The following is a 22,164-nucleotide window of genomic DNA, read 5'->3' as shown; positions in this document are numbered from 1 at the left end:
TCGTTTAGACATTCTGCTCTGTAATAACCAAATTCTCCCCCACGAGTCCGTACCGCCCAAATTACACCCCATTAACCTACATCCCGGTATATTTTTGAAGGGTGGGAGGAAACTGGAGCCCCCGGGGAAAGCCGACGCAGACACAGGGAGAACATACAAACTCCTTATAGACAGCGTGGGATTCGAATCCAGATCCCGATCACTGGTTCTTAAAGGCATTGAGCTAACCACGATGAAAACTGTGCCGCTCTTTATCAAACTTGAGCTGAAACTTCCTAATTCCCAATGGTCCTGACACTGGGAACTTCCTAATTCCCAACATGGCGTGATGTTTCCAATGTCGGGTGTCATCCAACAAAATTTGAGACCAAGGGACAAGGTTTTGTGGAGCAGATCAAATGAGAGGAACAGAGGGGTTTGTGGAAGGAATTGCAGAGCTTAGGGGGTGAGGCAGTGTAAGGTAAAACAGCAGAGCAATTAACACCAAGGAACTCACTAATGATATGGCGGCAGAGGAGTGGAAATGCCAATGGCACGAGGTCATTATTTTCCTTTCAGTCCCACTGTGTTCAGTCCTCTGTAAAGAGTTGGGCCACAATGCACTCACAGTGGGACTGAGTTTTATTTAAATTTCAACCATGTTGAGGATATATTCTAGTAAGATTTATTCAACAGAATGTTTCACTGAAGAGCAGAACAAACTCAACAGAGTTCAGGTATTCACCACGGGGCTTTTATTTAATCAACTATCTTGCGTTGTGAATCCAGGCTTGTGATTGCAGGGAGTGTTAAACTTTACTTGTAACTGAACTTCCAGAACTCAGGTCATTGAATATTTTTTTTCTGTCATTCAAAAGGAAAGAATATTTTGAAGAAATTTCTCTTTAAAGATCAATTTCAATTTCTCCACTGAAACTGTGAAACAAATTTATTTACACAATGTCATGCTGCTTTGGGATTACACACAAACCATTAAGTCGTTGTTCTGCTATTCCTCCCCTTGTTCAATATCAAAGAAGGTGAATTTACCCCTTTGGGTTAGTGAATGATATGTCCTGTTTTCAAATGAGTGATGTAATCCAGCAAGTTCCAATGGACACTTACTGCACTGAGAGAACTGATCCCAAAGGATATCACAAATGGGACCAAAGTCTCTGGCTCGGGAAGTGAAAAATAAATCCCTGAGCAAAGAAGGGGCTTTATACTGATATATTCAACAGATTACATTCCTGGCTGAGCGTTTGGACAGGTGAGAGGCTGGAAAGCAACAAGATCCAAAGGAACTTTACTCCCGCTCTGAATTATCACTTTCAGGAGACAAGGGAGAGAAGTGAAAGGGAAGAAACTGAATCCCTGTTTCTCCCAAACTAACACCACCTCTAATAATGGAATAGATGGGGGGGAGGGGGGGGGAGAAAGAAAAACACCCTGTGGGTCGAGCAGCATCAGTGAGAGATAAAGAACTTATCAGGTTGGAACCTTTCATCAAGACAAGCCTTGATAAAATGTACCAACCCCAACTGTTGGTAATTCCCTGGAGCTCCTCAAGCAGGTTGCTTTTAGCTCCGGATTCCAACATCTGTAGTCGGTCTCCAGTGGGTTAGAGGGTTTCCTTTCTGCCCCACCCTTCCATTACCGACTTTGATTCACTCCAATGTTTGGAAATAAGATCCATCTTCTTCACAGCTGATGCGTGAAGCTTTCCAAAACTCATACTTGGCAGCCATGAGAGTGACTCAGGTCCACAGGGTGGAGGCGTTTGGCCCATTGGCCAGGGCACTGAGCACAGGAGCAGGCACGTCATGTTACAACTGTGCAAGTCAGATACAGCACTTCGAGTTATGTGTGCCGCTTCCTTCATTGAGTCATTGGAAAGATATAAATGAGTTGTAAAGATTCGCGAGAATGTTATTTGGACTGATAGGCTTGAAATATGAGGAGAGACTGGATAGGTTGAGATTTTCTTTCCTTGAGATAAGGCAATGGGGGTACCTGATAGAGATTCATAAAATCGAGAGAGACATAGGTAAGATAAAAAATCCTAATTTTCCCAAACCCCTCTCCCGAGAGTATGAGGTATCTAAAATGGTGAGAAGGGAAAAATGTAAAAGATGTCCAAGGAGCTCTCCATCACACTGAGTGTGCTGGGTATATGGAACAGTCTGCCAGGGGAAGAGGTCGATGCAGGGACGATTCTAATGTTGAAAAGATATTTCAACATGTACATAAAGAGGAAAGGTTTGGAGGGATTATGGGTCAAATGCAGGCAAATGGGACAATTGATCTGCACGGGCAAGTTCTGTGCTTAGAACTTTACCAATGTGCGCTGACGTTAGCAGAGTGAAGACTCTACAAGTGGTCATTCACCACCTGAAGACTCTGCAAGTGGTCATTCACCACCTGCCAGGCCGTCCATGTATTAAAAGACTGCCACACAGTCAAAGAATTTCTGCACAGTAAGTGGAACCAATAGAGCCTCGTAACTTGAAGACCTTCAGCCATTGGAGATGGAGTCTCCAGTGTCAGTAAGGGAGGACACAGGCAACAGCCTCCACCTGCACTTATTGCCACCTTTTCATGTTACACCCATCTTACCCTACCCCGCCTCCTACACAGTCCACAATCAACTCTCATCCCAGGTCTTCAATAGATCACATCCAGTCACTGATGTGATGCTGGAAATATTAACTAATGCCATGAGAAAAAAAAATCACTCTGATGTTTGCTCATGCAAAATGATTTACTCATCTTCCATTCTTCCTGACAGGGTTCTGATGAGTACCATTGACCATTAGCATCTGGTCAGGAAAAGGCAGAGTATGCTTGTTGCAAAGATGTCTCCATCCACCAAGTGAGTACTTTGATCATTCATCCACTGCCCAATGAAGAACACTGTCACATCAGCCTCAGAATACTTCCTGGAATTGCTAACTGTAGACATTTCCACTTCACCCACTCCCACCTTTCAAACACTCAGCACTCAACCATTATTTTCTTATCATACAGGCTGTCTTTGCACATACCAAAGGTAATATTCCCTTCCAAACCTTTTCTTCAATTATTTCATTGTAATTGCAAACATGAACTTGAATTGAGTCTCCAAAGTAAAACCATTCAAAAAGAATACAATAGTCATGTCATGTGTGATAACAATAGTTGGTTAATATTTAAATATGAGTGTGAAAAAAACTGAGTCTGCACTTATTACAGACATGCAACCCCAGGAGTTTTTTTTCAATAGTCTGAAGCACAATTTATCTTGTCCTGAACACATTGGGAGGGAAGTTATTCTTTCTGAGGAGTTGTAATATTCCACATCAAAAGGCCTTCTTATAGTTCAACCCCACATTAAAACTGCCTCAACGAACAAAAGAGGTGACTTCACCTTTTAATGGAGAAGGCCCGTAAGCCTGATCCAGCATGGCCTTCATGGAGCAACATCGGGAGCCGTCTTCTGGAGCTGAGGGAGGCGGGGCAAGTGGTGCAGGAGCAGCGCCCATCCCCGTGATGTCATCCATACGGCAAATGAAAAATCAATATAGAGGTTCCCTCCCAACCAAAAGTACAAAAAAACTTTTAGCCATCACTAATATGAACAGAGTAATAAAATTTAAAATTTGCACTCCTGGGTTGCACCCCTTTTCAGCCAATTACAGCGGCATTGCCTTCATGGAGGAGATGGAGTGACCTCGCTTCCCCTCTGAGAGCACCCCCCCCACCTCCGCAGGAGGATCAGAGTTCGCCTCCTGATGAATCCGCCCTCGGAGCTTTCGTAAAGGTAGGCGAGGCGATGTAAAGGGGGAGAATATCTGCCTTTGCATCCCCTTCTTTCTAACTAGAAAAAGGCCTAATCTGAGTGCCCTCACAAAGTATCATGGGACCTGAAAAAAAAATCCAGAGAGATTCACCAGAATAATTCCACTATTATGTAAAATATCATTTCAACATCCTTACCATAACCAATCGGCAATAAAATCTTCCACAAACAATCCAAGTTGCTGGGGTAATTTCCAGGAAATCCAGGACTTAAAATGACATTCCTCAGGTCAGTCAGAGTCCCTCCGCATTTAGCTGATCAACAAGAAAACAAAATGTTATTTATCCGTGCAACTGTTCCCCGCAATAGTGTCAGTGTATCTTGTTAACAGCTTGTACATATCCAACACAAAGTCAATGTTCACACTGACGATTATTTGAATTTGAGGCTTTAAATGTTTCAAAATTCAATGTACAATTTCTCACTTCTGCTGACCCCTGTAACACTGCACCTTTCGGTCAGTAACACTATTCCCTGGGCTGTGACACTACGCCCCACAACAGGACACTAAACTCTGCATTCTGTCGCAGTACATTGTACTATTCTGACACACTATACCCTCCTCTGTGATCTGAGACCCTGCACTGGGACACAACACCCTGCATTCTTTGACTCACTGTAACAGCATACTTTAGTTTTCTTGTTGCAGGACTTCCGGAGCTGACTTGTCTGGATAGCAACACAACAATGCTTCTAACTATATTGATACACATGAGAATAAATAATTCCATTGCTATCAAAAGGCTGCACCCTCTGCCAATCCAAATCCACTGTGAAGGCCACATTGCAAAAGTTCTCCAATAGGCACAAACACGTCAGAAGTCCCCATTCTTGGTGATGTCATGGATCTGGACCAGTGAAAGTCATTCTGAATAAATGGCACAAGAAAGAATGCCACTGCCCCTCTGCAGATGCCTTCCTTTGCACGGATAAACTAGATGCAGCTTTTGGATTGCAAACATATACCACAACCTATTCCCATTTACGGAACGTTGTGACCAGGGAGTTAATTGTGGTAACTTAAAACACATTCAGAATTATTGGAAAGCAATTAAGATGTAATTAAATAAATAAGTAAAGTCTCAAATTCTGGTGATATGTTTCCTCCATTGTATATACAGGTACACAATCCTTTATCCGGACATCTAAAATCCGGAAAGCTCCAAAATCCGGCAAGTGGGGAGAGACACGGCAATGCGAGTAGAGCGGGCGAGAGACTGGCAGAGTGAGTCGGGCGGGCAAGGGTGGGGCACGGCAGCGTGACTGGAGGGGGGGGTGGATACGGTAGCACGATTTGGGTGGGTTTAAATCTGGCTTTCCAAAATCTGGAAAAATCCGAAATTTGGAACACACTGTCCCCCAAGGGTTCCGGATAGAGTACCTGCAGTTATTGTTGACTACTGTATATTATGGAGCTGGCCCACCCACTGATGACTCATACCCTATGACTCCTTCCCTGTGGTCCTGGGCCATAAAGGTCGAGCCACCTCACCCTTCCCTCCATTCCTATACCTGGATCTGGGCCAGCAAGGTTCTTCTGTATATTAAAGTCTCTTGTTCCCTCAGTCTTATCTCTGTGCCTATCAGAAATAATCATCAGACACTGCAGATTTGTCATTTCTGTTGTATTCTGCTGAAAAATTGCCATCAGATTTTCCAGTGCAACTACAAAACTTTGTAGGTCACATTAAAAATTCCATTTGTACTCCATAGTACAGGCGACACTTAGAAAAAATATAATCTGGAGCAAACAGAATGGAAAGAAAGAGGTCTGACGAACGTGTCTGAATCAAGGGGACGACCACTCAGAGGCATTTTGTAGAGTTTCTGGTGGGAAATTTAGGCCACATCCAAGACAACTGGAGATTTGGCACATTGTTGAATACTGCATCAGGCCTCAACAGCTGCGCTGTGGAACGTTTACTGACTGATTACATCCCAGCCTGGAAGGATATAGAAAGGGGCAAAGCTAGCCACGTCCATCGTGGGCACTGACCCTTTGTAGACATCCGTGCCTCGAGAAGGCATCCAATGTCATAAATGACTCCCATCACCCTGGTCACAACCTTTTCTCTCGGGAAGAAGTCTGAACATCAGAACCTCTATCTTGTAGAACAGTTTCTATCAGGGTCTGGATTCGCCTCTTTAGCGAGTAAGAATTTCAGTGGGCATCGTACAATGTACGGTCATCGTCATCATCCTTAACCCCTCTGCAAGGATTGAAGACATTGCAAGGTGGTCATGAGTGTCCTTAGTTGAAAAGTAGTCATCATCCTTGAGGAAAGGCCTGAGCTACAAGGTGAGCCAGCTCCAAGTTCAAGGACCCAAAAATGAAGAAGAACAAATACTCCAAAGGTCAGCATGGAAATGGTGCAAATCCCTCCTTTTATTCACTCATTCATCGAGTCACAAGCTTCTCTACTTGCAACTCACTTCTGCACGGGTCAAACTGTTGGACACTGCACAGCATGCATGCAAACAATCAATAAGAACCTGGCCTTAATGTTGCACTATTAGAGTGGGCAATGGATGTGATCATTCACATTTGCAGCCTATTATTTAGATACAAGGGGCATGAAAGAACTGCAATCCATCAGAAATAGGTGACACCATAGTCATAATGGGGGCTGGATCATACTCACCTTTGGCTTGAATTCCCTCAAGTGAAATGTCAGCTAAAACTCCCTTTTAGTTTGATGTAATTTCCACACCCGCTGATTGAACCAGGGGAGGCTGACAAGCTGACCCTCAGCTTGCCTCCGTCTTCAGCTCTAGAACATCCCAACTGGCATTAAAAAAAAGTACTAATTTACTCAATTTGATTGGACTCTGGGAGAACTTTTTAAAATTTAGATATAGGATGGAAAAAGGGCTCTAGAAACCCAAACCGTCCAAATACAACCACGGGACCCACTAACCTTTCTAACCCATATGTGCCTTCTCGAGGCACGGATGTCTACAATGGGTGAGAGGTAAGTGCCCACGATGGACGTGGCTAGCTTTGCCCCTTTCTATGGCCTTCTGGACACTTGAGTCTCTAAACCAGGCTGGGATGTAATCAGTCAGTAACTGTTCCACAGCACAGCTGTAGAGGCCTGATGGAGTATTCAACAATGTGCCAAATCTCCATTTGTCTTGGATGTGGCCTAAATTTCCCAGCAGAAACTCTACAAAATGCCTCTTTGAGTGGTCGTCTCCTTGATTCATATGTGCAAACGCCTTACTGGCAGTGGAGGATTCGAATTCAGGTTGTTGGATCTGTAATGGCTGTTGTGCTGACCACTACACTCAACCTTTTGCACAAACTTTGCTGCGTGAGATATATTGTCATGTGCAGCAAGGTCTGGTGAAAGCTTCCTTTTCCATGCTGATCAAAGCCAAGCAAAGAATGGTCACACTTCTTGTGCAAACACCATCTTTCCAATAAAAAGAAGAAAGAAGAGGGAGAAAGAAGTCCCTTCAGAGACAGGAGACCAAATGATCACATTTCACGTTGCATATTTTGGTGTTCTTAAGTCCTTTAGTTTCTTTACATTAAAGTTTTTAATTGATTATTGTTGTAATTTAAAAGCTTTTAAATTAATTTTTTAGGGGGGTTGGGTATTTCAGCTTGCCTGAGCAGTTTTTGATTCATTTATTAGACATAGTTCAAAGTGTTTAAGGCTTTTGACAGCAGTTGATCCCAAAAGTCTTTCAGGTATTCAGATTTATTATCAAAGTACATCCAATCATTCTTTTTCCTGTGGGTGAGGTTGAATTACCATTTATTGGTAGTGCAGAATGTACACATGTAAAGAAATGTGAACAGCTGACTGCAATACAGAAAGGAGAGAAAAAAAACAAACAAAAAAGTGCACAAGTCAGAGGCCTTAAATGAGTCCCTGATTGAGTTTGTCATTGAGGAGTCTGATGGTGGAGGGGGAGCAACTGTTCCTGAACCTGGTGGTGCAAGTCTGGGGGTACCGGTACCTCTTTCCTGATGGCAGCAGCGAGAACAAGGCATGTGCTGCGTGGTATGCATCCTTGATGCTTTCCAACAGCAGCGTTCCCTGTAGATGTTCTCAATGGTGGGAAGGGGTTTGCCCATGATGCCCTGGGCTCTGTCCACTACCTTTTGGAGGGCTTTACACTCAGGGGTATTGGTGTCCCCATACCAGACCAGGATGCAGCTGGTCAGCACACTTACCACCACACATCTGTAGAAATTTGCCAGGGTTTTCGATTCATATCAAAACTCCACAAACTCCTGAGGAACTAGAGGTGCTGATGTTCTTTCTTCATGATGCCATTGGTGTATTGAGTCCATGAAAGATCCTCCATGGTAGTGACTCCCAAGAACTTAAATGTGCTCCTCCTCTCTACTTCTGATTCCCCAATGATCAATGGATCATATACCTCTCGCTTTCCCTTCCTGAAGTCAACAATCACCTACTTGGTTTTGGTGACATTTAATGCAAGATTGTTGATGGTGTAAGATTCAGCCAAGTTTTCAGTCTCCATCCTGTACGCTGACTCATCCCCTTCCTTTATACAACCCACTACCATGATATCGTTGGCAAATTTGTGGATGGTGTTATTGTCGTACTGAGCCACACAGTCGTAGATGTAGAGTAGAGCAGGGGGCCAAGAACACAGCCCTGTGCTGATGGAGATTGTGCAGGAGATGTTCTTACCAATCCTCACTTATTGTGGCCTGTAGGTGAGGAAATCCAGGACCCAATTACACAGTGGGATGTTGAGTCCCAGGTCTTGGAGTTTGCTGACCTGTTTTGAGGGGATGATGGTGTTAAATGGTAAACTGTAGTCGATAAAGAGCATCCTGGTGAATGCATCTTTACTGTTCAGGTGTTCAAGATTCACGTGTCATATTTCATGAAATTGCTTTTTCCTGCTGCAAGCCAGACAGATTTACCACCAGCAGGAATTATCTCAATGCTTCTTACAATCAGACCAACAGTCAGAAAGAGAGAAGCAGAAGAGAGTCCCTCCCAGAGTCACCGAGTGTCTGTAAATCCACCCCCAGTGATTCCACAGCCACACAGGGTCCAGTCCAATCATTTGCAACCCGAGCTCCAGATCAGAACCTCCGACACAGTCAGCAGCTCTTCAGCTCCCTCGATACCTCCTCGTATCCCAGTTCTAATGCCTGGTACCCCTCCAGCCAGTTCGAGCCAGTCTCCAGCAGTCCCGACAGCAGTGTCCAGCAGCCTCTCGCACGCACTGGTCCCTCAGCTGCAGAGCCCCCCTCACTGGTCCTCCGCCGTCGTCACCGTCCCCCCAAGATACCTCCTCCACTTGTCCCTCTCAGATGCTGCGTGATCTTCCCGTCCTCTGGGGCCCTGCTCCAGTCTTCTGCTTCCTCGGAGTCTGCGAGACTCAGACCCGCGGTCGAGGGATTTCAAATAGAAACCCCCACCGGCTCGCTTAATGGGCCATTCAAAGCCTGTTTGGAGCGGACAGCAGTTGGCTGGGCTACGTCTCCGCTCTCTCGCCCCCCGCAGTCCACACTAGCATCAGCGCTGCCACTACAGTGGCTCCATCAGCGTCACCATCTTAATATTCCAGGGCTTTGTGTAGAGCCGTACACATGTTGATGTGACAGCCTAATTGGAATGGATCCATGTCAACACTCAGGCAGGAGCTGATAGGCTTCAACCCCAGCCTCCATCACTGTTGATGGGAGTGCAACTGGTCAATAGTAATTTAGGCAGGTGACCAGACTTAATCGAGGAGAAGTGTTTCAGCATTTGAGACTGACTCAGTGTGGGATTCTCCCTATGTTGTGCAGAAGGATTATCAGGTACTCATAATCAGTTCACCTGACTGTACATCTGGCTGCAGGTTTGTTCATGGAACAATGGGAAGTTTGCACAGTAGATTTAAGGTGAGAAGAAGGAATTTTACAGGGGTCTGAGGGATAATGTTTTCCACACAGAGAAAGGTTGACATCTGGAACAGGCTGTTAGAGGAGGTAGAAACAGATCCAATCACTGTGTCAAAGTGATATTTAAACAGATACTTAAATGGCATAGAAGTTAAAAAAAAAATACTGGAGAAACTCAGCAGGTTATGCACCATCCACAGGAGGTAAAGATACATAACTGTTTTGGGCCTCTGAGTGACCTGCTGAGTTCCTCCAGAAACTTGAAAAGCAAAACCACACAAATGCTGGAGAAACTCAGCAGGTCAAACAGTGCTTTTGTGGCGGCCCGCAATTGCGGAGATCGGGCCGGCACATCGCATGGCAGCAGATGTGGACAGAGATCGCTAAAGTGACTCCAAGGACAACAAACCAGCGGGGGTAGAAGCTGGGTAGCATCAGACCAACAGCCCTAAAATGGCATTGGACAGCCGCCCAGTTAACTCAGCAGAAACAGGCTGGGGAAGAAGGGCATTCATAAGCATGGATGTTCCTGCCCGCTCTTGTTAATCACGTCACTGACTCTGTCAATCAGAAAAAAAACAATGGGAACTTGAACAGTATAAAAGCAGCCTTTCGAGCCATAATAAAAGAGTGAGCTTAACCTGCCACACTGTGTGTGTATGTGTGTGTTTGCTTCTTTGTAGCGGTCAGCTACACCTTTATGTAGCAAAGGATAAGATACATCACCAACGTTACGGACCTGAGCCCCTCATCAAGGTGTGGGGGAACATGAGAGATGTCCAAACAAAAGGGGGAAGGGGGTGGGAGATGAGAGGTGGACTCCGCAGGAGAGGTCGAGAGAGGGAGGACACTCTCACTACCCCACAACCCCACCCAGCTCTTTTGTTCGGACATCTCTCATGTTCCCCCTCGCCTTTGCACTGTTTGACCTGCTGAGTTTCTCCAGCATTTATGTGTGTTTTTTCACTCAACCCCAGTGTCAGTAGAATCCTGTGTTTTACTTTCTCCAGAAACTTTGTGTTTTTACTACAATCACAGTGTCTGCAGACTTTCGTGTTTCATCCCAAGGCATGGAATGGTACAGCCCTGATGTGCACAAATGGGCAAAAAGGCCAGCAGAGATGTGATGGAATGAAGGGCCTGTTGATGTGCTTTATGACTCCATGACTCAACCCTGGTTTCAATCCTGGGTACCTATGTTTGACATAACTCTGTTTATTTTTATATTTCAAGTAGACACCGACTTACAACGGTTCTGGGACTCGCATCGCAAGCTGAAATTATTGTAAATTTTAAAAAAGCGAAATTTGGCCAAAAAGTGCGAGATTTGCCAAAATAAACGCGAGAACAGAAGCATCGTAACTTTGAAACATCGTATGTCGAGACATCGTAAATAGGGGCCTATCTGTATTTGCATGAACAACACCAGAGCATAAGCAAGAACGTTACCAATTCAGTTGTTTATTGAATCCAAAAGCTTGATGAATCTCTCTTCAAAAATTATTGAAGGACTGAAAATACCTCAAACAATGATCATGAGGACATGAGAACATTTCCAATCTGAAACAAAAATGCGAACATCAGTGTGTCGTCTGCCTCCAAATGTCATTCCATTGCTGTTTACTGAATGTGTTGAGTCCTTCACTGCCAACTAAAAATCAGCTGATGCAATTATCATGAAAGGTGTATAAATACAAATATTCTGTCAATTTCAGAATATTTTGCACTGACATTTATTCAGAAGCATGAAACTAATTAGTCAGGACTTTCAGGCAGTCAATCAAAATGTGATCTTTTCCTGAGACATGGCCAATTTACTCAGATTGGCACTCAATTGTCAAATTGATTTGTAAGCTAGCTCAAAAGCAGGATCCAGGGAAGCAAAGGGAATGCAAAAATGGTGGGTACGGGAGAAGAAATATTGAGCGAAGGGTTGATAGCAGGTGGTGGGGTGGGTGACGAACGGTTAATCATTTCCGGGTGTGAATGGCAGAGACTTCCAAGACCTGTGGAGGCAGACATTCATCACATTGAGGGCAAGTTAAAATGGCTTGGGTGGGGAAGGGGGGGGGGGGGGGTGGAGACGAGCTGCTCCTCAGTTTCTAAAAGGAAGAAGTTAATCGTTAGTTCAAACTAAAATAAGTCAACAAGTAGCTTTCTGTCTCCATGTCCAGCTTGTACAAAGCTTTCTGATTGGTGCACTGTGAGATGTGCAACAGGCGACATGACCTGGAGGCTCTGTTAAACTGCCAGCCCATCAAAAGTCAATGCACTGGATGGACATGTTTTTTTATCCCTGTTACTAAGATAAGAAATTCAGGAACAGAGCAGGATCATCCCAGACTTACCAATGCATATCGGTGGTGGATAGTTCCAACGGCGAACAGTTCCAGGCATGCAAGAAACGTGGGCTTGTCCCTGGGAAAACAACATTTAAACTTATTTCAATCTTAAATGATTTAACTAAGATTTAAACTAATTTCAACTTTAGAAGCTACACAAAATCCAAGTCATTCTCAAGCAAACTCACTCTGGAAGTTTGCACTGCTCACTTCTAAGGGATAAATGGACTGGGGAGCAAGCAATTGGGATCACATCTTACCAGAACCAACAACTATCATGCAAATATCAGCCTGCAATGTATTGAACTGTCAAGCACAGCATTTGGGCAAATGCACAAAAACACTTGCATTAGTGGCTGGAAACGTGTGAAATAAATTGAAAGGTGTGTACCAGTGTGCATGATTCTATGTGGATTTATGTTCAATGCAGAGTAAATAAAGGTAACATTGTCTATTCTGTCAATCAACAATGCTACGCGGTACAAATCTGTCATTAAAAAAAGTCATTGCTCAGGGTATATGCGGAATACTGAACGCTGTGTGTCATCAGAACAGAAGATTTACACTATGCTGTGGAGAAATATTGAATAAGTTAACTTTGAGTTCACTATTATAAGTTGAAGTCTCAGTGGAAATGTGCCAGCCGCTCATTTTATCACGGAATGAAGAAAGTATTGAATGAGCCTGCTGGAGAAATTCTGCAGATGAGATCGCCTCCATGGACAGTAAGTTTTTCCACATTTCAGAGGCCAATGTTTTATCTATAAAGGGTCGACTAGCCATTTCTCTCCATGGATGCTGCCTGACCAACTTCTCGATCTGGAGGGACGTTGATGTTTTCTGAAGGATGTGTTGATTTACTTATCGATCACAAGGGAAATAAGAAGAAAATACAATTTTACTAAAACATTGCTGACGTGTCTGCGGGATCAAAGAGAAAACTACAAGTGTCTGAAACCCATTTCCACATCAACATCCATTATGTTTGAGTCCTTTAAAGTAAGGAGATCTGTCTGTGGTATGGCAATGCTAGTGGAAATAAGATGCCCTTTCCTTAATTCGAGACCTTGCAAGGATTCAATTTACCATGGACCAAACACAAACTATTTCTTCAACTTTTGTTATAACCATTTTCATTCAGAGATGGGTTTTATTCAAAGCATGGAAGAGATTAACACATGAAGTAAAATTGTCTGAAACAAAGGTCTATTTTAATGAAGCAATAAATTGACACTGTGCTCTGAATTTTCGTATGACAGTGAAACAAATCTGCAGCATCTCCAGTATATTAAACTATACTGTAAATCTCCAGAAATATTAAAGCTAGGATTAATTTGTGATCAAAGTAGGTTAATAATGTTCAATGCACCAGCTGTACTGTTTATTGAGACTGTTTAACACTGGTATGGCATATGGCATCACAGCTTGGTGTGGGAACTCGAATGCCCAGGAACGCAGAAGACTACAGAAAGTGGAACATCTGGTTAAGTCTATCGCAGGCACTGACCTTGGAGGTCAGTGAAGACACTCAAGAGAGGCCTCGCCTCAAGAAGGCTGCTGAGATCGTAAAATATCCCCATTACTCTGGCCGTGCTCTCATATCACATCTACCTAGAGCAGTGGTTCTCAATCTTTTACTTTCCACTCACATACCACTTTAACTATTCCCTATGCCATAAGTGTTCTGTGATTAGTAAGGGATTGCTTAAGGTGGGATGTGAGTAGGAAAGGAAGGTTGAGAATCACTGCTCTCGACCCAATTGTTACTGAAATATTTTGCTTGAGAAAAATTGTCATTGGCCCATTTCCTTTGGAGTTATGAAACTGTGCACATAATGAATCAATTTGGAATGATTAAAACAGTGGTTTTCAAACTTTTTCTTTCCACCCACATACCACCTTAAGCAATCCCTTATTAATCTCAGAAATCTTATGGCATAGGGAATACTTAAAGTGGTAAGTGAGTGGAAAGTAAAAGGTTGGGAACCACTGACCTAGAGGAAGAAGGTACCCTTTCCATCTAGCACTCAGGACACTTAATCCATTGCCATCAGGAAGAGGAACAAGAGGATCAAAATCAGGATGGCCAGGCTGGGAAAGAGCTTCTTCCTGCAGGATGTGAAATTGATGAACAGGAGCTTGTCACTCAGTAAATCATTCCAAAATATTTATATGTACCATATATTTCGTCCTATAAGTAGACCCCATTTTCAGCCTAATTTTAAGGGTTTTATGTTATATCTGGCAAATAAGTTGACCCCCCCCCCCCATTTTTCGGGCTGTCCGGGCCTCCCAGGAACAACCCAGAATTTTTTTTAAAACACTCCTATCGCAAGTAACAAAGTGTAAATTAAGTTTAAAAAAAAACTCATGGCCTACTCGGCGACGGCCTACAGAGATGGAGTGCCGACCCATTGCACTCCTAGCGGGAGCCTCGGCCCAGCAGGCAGGAGTTGCGACAGCGACCTCGGGTTCACAGGTTGTGGCAGTGACCAACGGAGGGGAGGTGTCGGGGAGCGACGACACTGGTGGTGGGGAAGTGCTTCCAGCATTGACGTATACACCAAATTGATCTCAAACTGATATTTTTCGGTGAATTTAAGATCTCAAAATATATCTGCCGTCAAGTCAATCCCCTCCTTTTGAAATATTTTACAGGGTTTCACAACTCGACTTACATGCTGAAATATACAGCATTTATTTTGAATTATATCCTGATGTGTTTATGTGATTATTGTGTTGTGTGTTGTTTGTGTATGTGCGTGTACCGTTGTCAAGAGAAACTGTCAATTAATTTAAAGTAGAGGCCTGAAGCCTGGCATCTCTAGGTTCTTACCTGCCTGTATTATCTGAACAATAACGCAGCTTCAAGACAACCAAATCTTTTTCTTCACAACTTACTCAGCGCACCTTTTGCTCTAACTGTGAATATTTATTATTTACCTCAGATTTCAGCATTATTGACAGGGCACAGACACGATTCCACATACAACCCTGAAATTCCTTTTTCTGCGGGCAAGGCAGAATTACCTTGTTTTGGTAGTGCAAAATGACTGTACACAATGTATACATGTAAACAAATTAAGAACTGTAAACAGATAATAAATATAAACAAACTGTGCAATTACAGAGAGAATACAAAAAAAATCAATAAAGTGCACAAGTAAGAGTCCTTAAATGAGTCCCTGATTGAGTGTGTTGTTGAGCAGTCTGATGGTGGAGGGGTAGCAGCTGTTCCTGGACCTGGTAGTGCTAGTCTTGTGGCTCTTTTCTGATGGCAGCCGCCGAGAACAGTGGTGGTGTGGATCCTTGATGATTGCTGCTGCTCTCCCACGGCAGCGTTCCCTGTAGATGTACTCAATAGTGGGGAGAGTTTTGTCTTTGATGTCCTGGCTGTTTCCACTACCTTTTGGAGATATTTGTGTTCCCATACCAGACCGTGATGCAGCTGGTCAGCACAATTTCCACCACACCTCTGTTGAAATTTGCCAGGGTTTCTGGTGTCATACCAAACCTCTGCAAACTCCTGAGGAAGTAAAGGTGCTGATGTGCTTTCTTCACAATGCCATTGGTGTGTTGGGTCCAGGAAAGATTCTCTGAGATAGTGACTTGCAAGAATCTAATTTGCTCCCCCTCTCCACCTCTGATCCCCCAATGATCACTAGATCATACACCCCTGGTTTTCCTTTTCTGAAGTCAACAATCAGCTCCTTGGTTTTGGTGACATTGAGTGCAAGGTTGTTGTTGGGGCACCATTCAGCCAAGTTTTCAAACTCCATCCTGTACGCTGACTCATCCCCTTCCTTTATGCAACCCACTACCGTGGTATTGTCAGTGAATTTGTACATGGTGTTAATGCGTACTGGGCTATACAATCGTAGGTGTAAAGCAAGTAGAGCAGGGGGCTAAGAACACAGCCCTGTGGTGCTCCTGTACTGATGGAGATTGTGGAGGAGTAGTTCTTACTGATCTTCACTGATTGTGGTCTGGAGGTGAGGAAATCCAATTATACAGTAAGGTGTTAACTCCAAAGTCTTGGAGTTTGCTGATTAGCTTTGAAGGGATGATGTTATTAAACACCAAACTGTAGTCAATATCCTGATGAAAGCATCTTTGCAGCCCAGGTGTTCTAGAGCCTTGTGTTGAGCCAGTGATATGGCATCCATCATAGACCTGTTGCTACGGTAAGTGAACTGGAACGGATCCATGTCGATGCTCAGACAGGAGCTGATATGCTTCAACACCAGCTTTTCAAAACACTTCATTGTTGATGTGAGTGCCAGTGATCTTCCTTGTATATTATCTTTATTTATTTTCCACATGTTAGGTGTAATGTGCTTGCAAAGCTGCGGCAGCTAAGAATTTCAGTGCAGCTTGATGTTGTACTTAGATACATGACAGACTTCATACATTCCAAGTAATCACACAGCAATAATGAATCTTTATGTGCGAATATCACCTCCTCTCAAAAACATGGTCGATGCAGAAAGCTGAAATCCTTAGGTTCAAGCACAAGTGAGCAAAGATATTGAATTGAGACACTTGCAATTGCAGTGGCTGCCTCTGGATTTTAAGTCGTTAATTAACTTTACAATATCCAAAAATTAATCAGCACCTGATGTAGCCCAGGAAGGAATGCCTAGACACTGGATTTGTTTCAGAAAAAGCCAGATGCTGTGGCTTTGAAACGCATGATTGAATAGAGAAGGTGCCTTCCACATCTGAAAGGATCTTGCGAAATCATTGAGATCAGGGATTTGACATTTACAGCAGAGATATCCTGCTTCCAGATCTTCAGCTGGCATTTGTTTTCCAGACAAGCATCATCCCATCCTGGTTCAGATGGCACACTCATTAATCTAATCATTCCTGTCATTCCTCCATGATGAATCCACATTTCTCTCATCTCTACCTTCTATTTTTCTCCTTAGCCTTTTATTACTTGACATTGAATTCCACATCTCACCACTCTATGGGGTGGGGGGTGGGGGGATGGGGTGGGGGGTGGGGGGGTGGGGGTAATAAATCCTTGTCTATTCCTCCTTGTATTTATTGTTGCCAATCTTCCATTTTATTGACTGAATTTTTGTGGAATCCAAAAGTGGGAATGTAAACCTCATTATAAATAATCAATCCTTGCAATTAAATCACAGAGCAGTGTTCCTTTCTTATCTTACATTGAGCATGCCTGCCATATCTGTTATACAGCAATGGTTCTCAACGTTTCTTTCCACTCACGTATCCTCACTTTAAGTCATCCCTACGCCATCAAGGTCTGAAAGTATAGAGGTGATTAGTAAGGGATTACTTAAGGTGGATGTGAGTGGGAAGGGAAGGTTGAGAATCACTGCTCTAGTCCCAATTGTTACTGATATATTTTGCTTGAGAACATTTGTCATTGGCCCATTTCCTTTGGAGTTCTGAAACCCTGCACAGAACGAATCAATGAGGTACGATTAAAACAGTTTTCAAACCTTTTCTTTCCACGGGGATCTGTCTGTTGCCTATGCAGTGGGACTCCCCTCACCATATTAATGAGAGGTCAAAAGAAATGACGGAAGTCAATACAGTTTTGTGCCAGCAGGAGTTGCCAAGCTGCTGCTGGGTACAGCAGTCAGCCACCTTCGGGACTCCGACTCTGGGATTTTTCCCTCGGGGTTTACTCCCAAAGCCTTTACCGTGAGTGGATATAGTCACAAGAAAGAGGTAATTTGAAATTGGAGTTCTCCCTCTCCTAGGTGAGTTACCATCGTGATTAATGAGCCCCATCTGCCCAGAGCAACTGGCTTCGAGGGGCCAGTGGCCCGCTTTCTCATGTCAGTGAGAACAGCTCCACCGGGCATAAGAACTGTGCCACACGTGAAGGCCAGGTGTTGGACTTGGTTGTCAGAGGCTGTTTGAGTCGCATGTCATGAAGAGCATTTGTGTAGCAGTGGGAGCTCGTCCCCACTACCACCCTCCGGCTATGACAACCTTTAGAGCCCAGCTATCAATAAACAATAGAAACTGTCAAAATTCGTAATCATTCTGCCCTTCAAGAAAATCACTACTATTTCCCTGATCTTGGAAAGTGTCAAAATCCTATCCAAAATAAATTTTAGAACATAGAATAGTTCAGCACCTTTCAGGTCTATGACGTGGAGACCAATGTCTACAACAATCATTCTAACCTCTCCCTCCCCTCACACCCATAACCCTCTATTTTTCCAACATCCATGTGTCTAAGAGTCTTTTAAATGGCCCTATTGTACCGGCCTCCACCACCACCCCCGGCAATACATTCCAGGCACCCACCACATTTTTTGTGTAAACAAAGAAATCTGACATCTCCCTTAAACTTTACTCCACTCACTTAAAAATAAATCATTTTTTAAATCTGAAAATTGTGGTCTTTAATAACTTTATCATTGGTGGTGATTTTTATTTTAAAATTGCTCCTTTCGTGGCTTAATTGAAGATGCCGGGCTGCTGAATGATACCAAAAGGTTCTAATGTAGCTCCGGTAGGGAAATGCATTAAATTTAAAAAGTCATGGCTGAGATCACAAAGTTCTTCTTTTTTATCAAAAAACTCAATAATATTCTTCAGGTCCTGAAATGGAAAATTTATTTCTTTTCAAGATGCACAAACTGACAATTTTGTGACGAGCACATTTGGCGGAGACCTGAATAAGGCAACCTGAAGGCATACACATTGTTCCCTCATCATAACTATTAACCTTTAAGATGCAACCCTTGTCATTTTCATTTTGGAACCGACTTGAATGGATTCCTGCAGAGTCAGTTTCAAGCAACTGGATTCAATCAAAAGAAGAAGAAAGAAAACTGAGTAAAATGCTGCACTTGGCAAGACTTTGAAGGCCCGGAGAGCTCTTTGATTGATGGATTAGGTGAATGGCTGGATCGAAGGTGCTTGTGAATTCTGCAGGAAGTGGAAAATGGAATGAATCAAACCATGGGATTTTGAAAATAGGTTTTGAAGTATTTTGTTCACTTCCAATAACCCAAATGCGATTCAAACAGAATTTACAAAGAGGGGAAATGGATTGGGCAAAAATAAATCAACTGCACTTTGAATCCCTAACGCCAAAATTACAAAGTAGATTCATATCTCGAATCCACCAACCCGTATACATTTTGCTAGCTTAATTATTCAAGTGGCTTATGACAATACTTAAAAATAACATCCATCTGTATAGTAAAAGAGGAAGAATCTCTAAATTATTGGAGGCAGATTAATGGAACTGAAGAAGAAGAGCTTACATTCCACTTCATTAGCATCTGACTGTGCATATACAGCAGATGAAATAGCATTTTTCCTGTCACACAATACATTTCTTACACAGCCCAAAATAATCAGATACATGCATAAAGTTTCAAATCAAATAAGTATGTACAAATATTCTGGAATAATTCACTCAGTTTCATTAATAAGAGATCCAAAGTTACAGTCTACACCAACAGATAATAACACCACAATCCTCTCTGAACTTACCTGCAGTGTATAGCCAGGCTCACAACTGAAGGACACCACATCATTCGCCAAATATCTGTCTCCAAATTTGATGCCATTACTTGGAACCACTGGATCCGGGCATGTTGTGAGACTGACAGCTGAAGTGAGAAAACAAACATGAATAATAAGAGATCAAAGCCAAAATTATACTGTCATTTTTCTAATTAAGTATTATGAAAAATGTAGGCTGGCTCCCAATATGTCTACACTGTACATATTTTCTTCACATGTGACATGTATTTTACCATGCATTAACATTTATCCATGGGATTTGAATCAAATTTGTGCATTTGGTGATGTGGCAAATCCCAAAATAATTCTTGACATAAAAACTTTTTAAAAAAAATCACGTAACCAGAAGATGTTCAAAATCGACTACACCTTGACACGAGTCTGGGAGAGAATGAACGTTGACTGTCATCTTTCTTCTAATCTGCAAGATTTACACTTTCCTGGTTTAATAAGATTGCTTGCAGGTTTTCACTCTACTGAAAATGAACCAAGGCTTGATGCAAAGCCATGGCTTAATAATGTATTCTGCTCAGTTTACAACCTGCTGCAATAATCTCCTGTAAATACGGAGATTCACTACAGAGGTGAAAATGGAACTCTTCATTCCAAACTCTCTTATTCTCATTGTAAAAATGCAGGCTTGTCAGACGTTATATCAATCTTGACAGTGTAATAAATTGTATCCATTTAAAATATTCCACTTGGTGACCACATCAAGTCCTATTAGTAGGTGACAGCTGGTAATGAGTGATCAGGGTGAAGAAAGATGTCAGAGCAAATAACAACAAGAGACCATGCTATCAATTCACTCCAGCTTTTTTCCAGCTTGAAGTTAATCAACTCTCATTTAACTCAGTGGAGAGGGTGGAATTGTTTCTAAAACCAAAAAGGATGCAATGATTTCTGAACCAGCCCCACTGCAGTCCTAGATATTTCAGGCAAATGCATGGAAAGCAGAACTTTAAAATCTAGCCTTTAAAAAATTTTTTAAATTGATTTCCAACATTGTAGAAGTTAATTCCAGCCCATGAAACATGTGTCACCCAATTACATCCAATTAACCTCCCAACCTTGCACGGTTGTTGGAGGGTGGATGGAAACCAGAGCAACCCTGGGAAAACTCCACACAGGGAGACATACAAACCCCTTACAGTGCACATAGGATTCAAACCCGAGGCACTGGACCCAGTGGGAGTCTCGTGCTAACTGCTATGTTGGTGCAATCAGCCAATTTTCAACTTTGGAAACTTCACAAAATAGCCTGCTACCCAAAGTCTGAAAGAAAAGTTTCATAAATATCGGACAAGTCAAGACCCGAGAGGGTTACAGAAAATAAAGTAGCAAATGAAGCAAGTACCATTTTACCAGGCAAAATTAAGTCATGTTGGCTGTGGGACAAGTGATTTATTCACAATTAAACAAAACGTGTAACCAAGATAATTATTTTTGGTTCTGCTTGATCCTTTTATTTTGTTGTATGCTTCCAGCTGGGGTTACCAGATGCTGTTTCAAGGTCACAGAGGTCAAATTATGATGATCTGTAAAATGGCCAAAAAAATGGCTTCAAAATAAAAAAAAATGGGACAAGGATTTTCTCCAAACTGTTTCTGAATGCAGCTCAAGCCTTCACACAAACCAATCTTCCCTGCTTTGACTCCATCTCCCGCAGCATGGCCTGGCTCCACCTTCCACCTGTATTCACCTATAATATGCCAGCCTGTGCTCCTCCCTCATCCCTTCACCCATCCTTTCATTTGGGCATCTGCCTGGTTCTCCCGATTCTGACTCGAAACACTGACTGTCTATTGCTTTCCATGGATGCTGCCTGTCCTGTTGAGTTCCTCCAGTAGCTTGTGGATTGATCCAGTTTTCTAGCCATCAGCAGTTTATAAAATTCTCCTTCGCCGTGGGCATGGAGACTGGCTTCAGAAACTGGCCTGAGTGCACTGTGCATTCAACTCCGTAGCCTGCAGTGAGAATTTTACCCTCTCTAGCTTTTTCTGAGTACTTGAAAGAGACATGGATGATGTAAAACATGTGAAGATATAAAATTGGTTGAATAAGAGCAGTAATTGTAGAAAGCACACCAACACGATCATCAACGGCTCTGAAGTGTATGTTACCACGCTCATAGGCAAGTTAAAAATTTGAATCAGTTCATTTTTTTTTAAATGATGTCGATAACCATTCATTTGATTTTCATAAAAAGTCTCAGGTTAGAATCAATGTTAACTAAGTGTTGTGAGTGAGAGTTCGTGTGGGTTCCACAGGTTAAGAACCAGACCAAGATCGAGGTACAAAGTACAAGTTTATTCTCAGGGGATGCAGGTGGTACAACAGAATCTAAATGGTAAATGAACCGAAACACACACAAGACACAAAGGGATGGATATATACTGCGGTAATGAGGGGAAACCGACAGAACTTAGGAAATGACACAAATACACATTCAATCAAGGTGATACATGCCCCCATCCCTTGACCTGTACAGTTACCTCTGACTAACTGGCCTCGGGACTCACCCCAACCCAGTACAACAGGTGATACTCATGGGCCACAAGGAGTTAAAATAGAGAGCAAAGGGAAGCATGGTC

The 22,164-nt window shown here is 42.9% G+C and overlaps 1 protein-coding gene across 1 annotated transcript in view; it reads right to left on the bottom strand.

Annotated features, from left to right (window-relative positions):
• The window catches only part of LOC138736174 (CUB and sushi domain-containing protein 1-like), a 2,349,200-nt gene that overhangs the window by 379,867 nt on the left and 1,947,169 nt on the right, over positions 1 to 22,164 (bottom strand). The window contains exons 39-41 of the mRNA XM_069885244.1: positions 19,538 to 19,656; positions 12,050 to 12,119; positions 3,955 to 4,071 (exon numbers count right to left, since the gene is read on the bottom strand). Coding sequence (XP_069741345.1) covers positions 3,955 to 4,071; positions 12,050 to 12,119; positions 19,538 to 19,656 — 306 coding nt within the window. The remainder of the gene's footprint in view (positions 1 to 3,954; positions 4,072 to 12,049; positions 12,120 to 19,537; positions 19,657 to 22,164) is intronic.

The sequence above is a fragment of the Narcine bancroftii genome, chromosome 6 (assembly GCF_036971445.1).
Source record: "Narcine bancroftii isolate sNarBan1 chromosome 6, sNarBan1.hap1, whole genome shotgun sequence".
NCBI classification, from domain to species: Eukaryota; Metazoa; Chordata; class Chondrichthyes; order Torpediniformes; family Narcinidae; genus Narcine; species Narcine bancroftii.
This window is presented reverse-complemented; position numbering and strand designations above follow the sequence as displayed.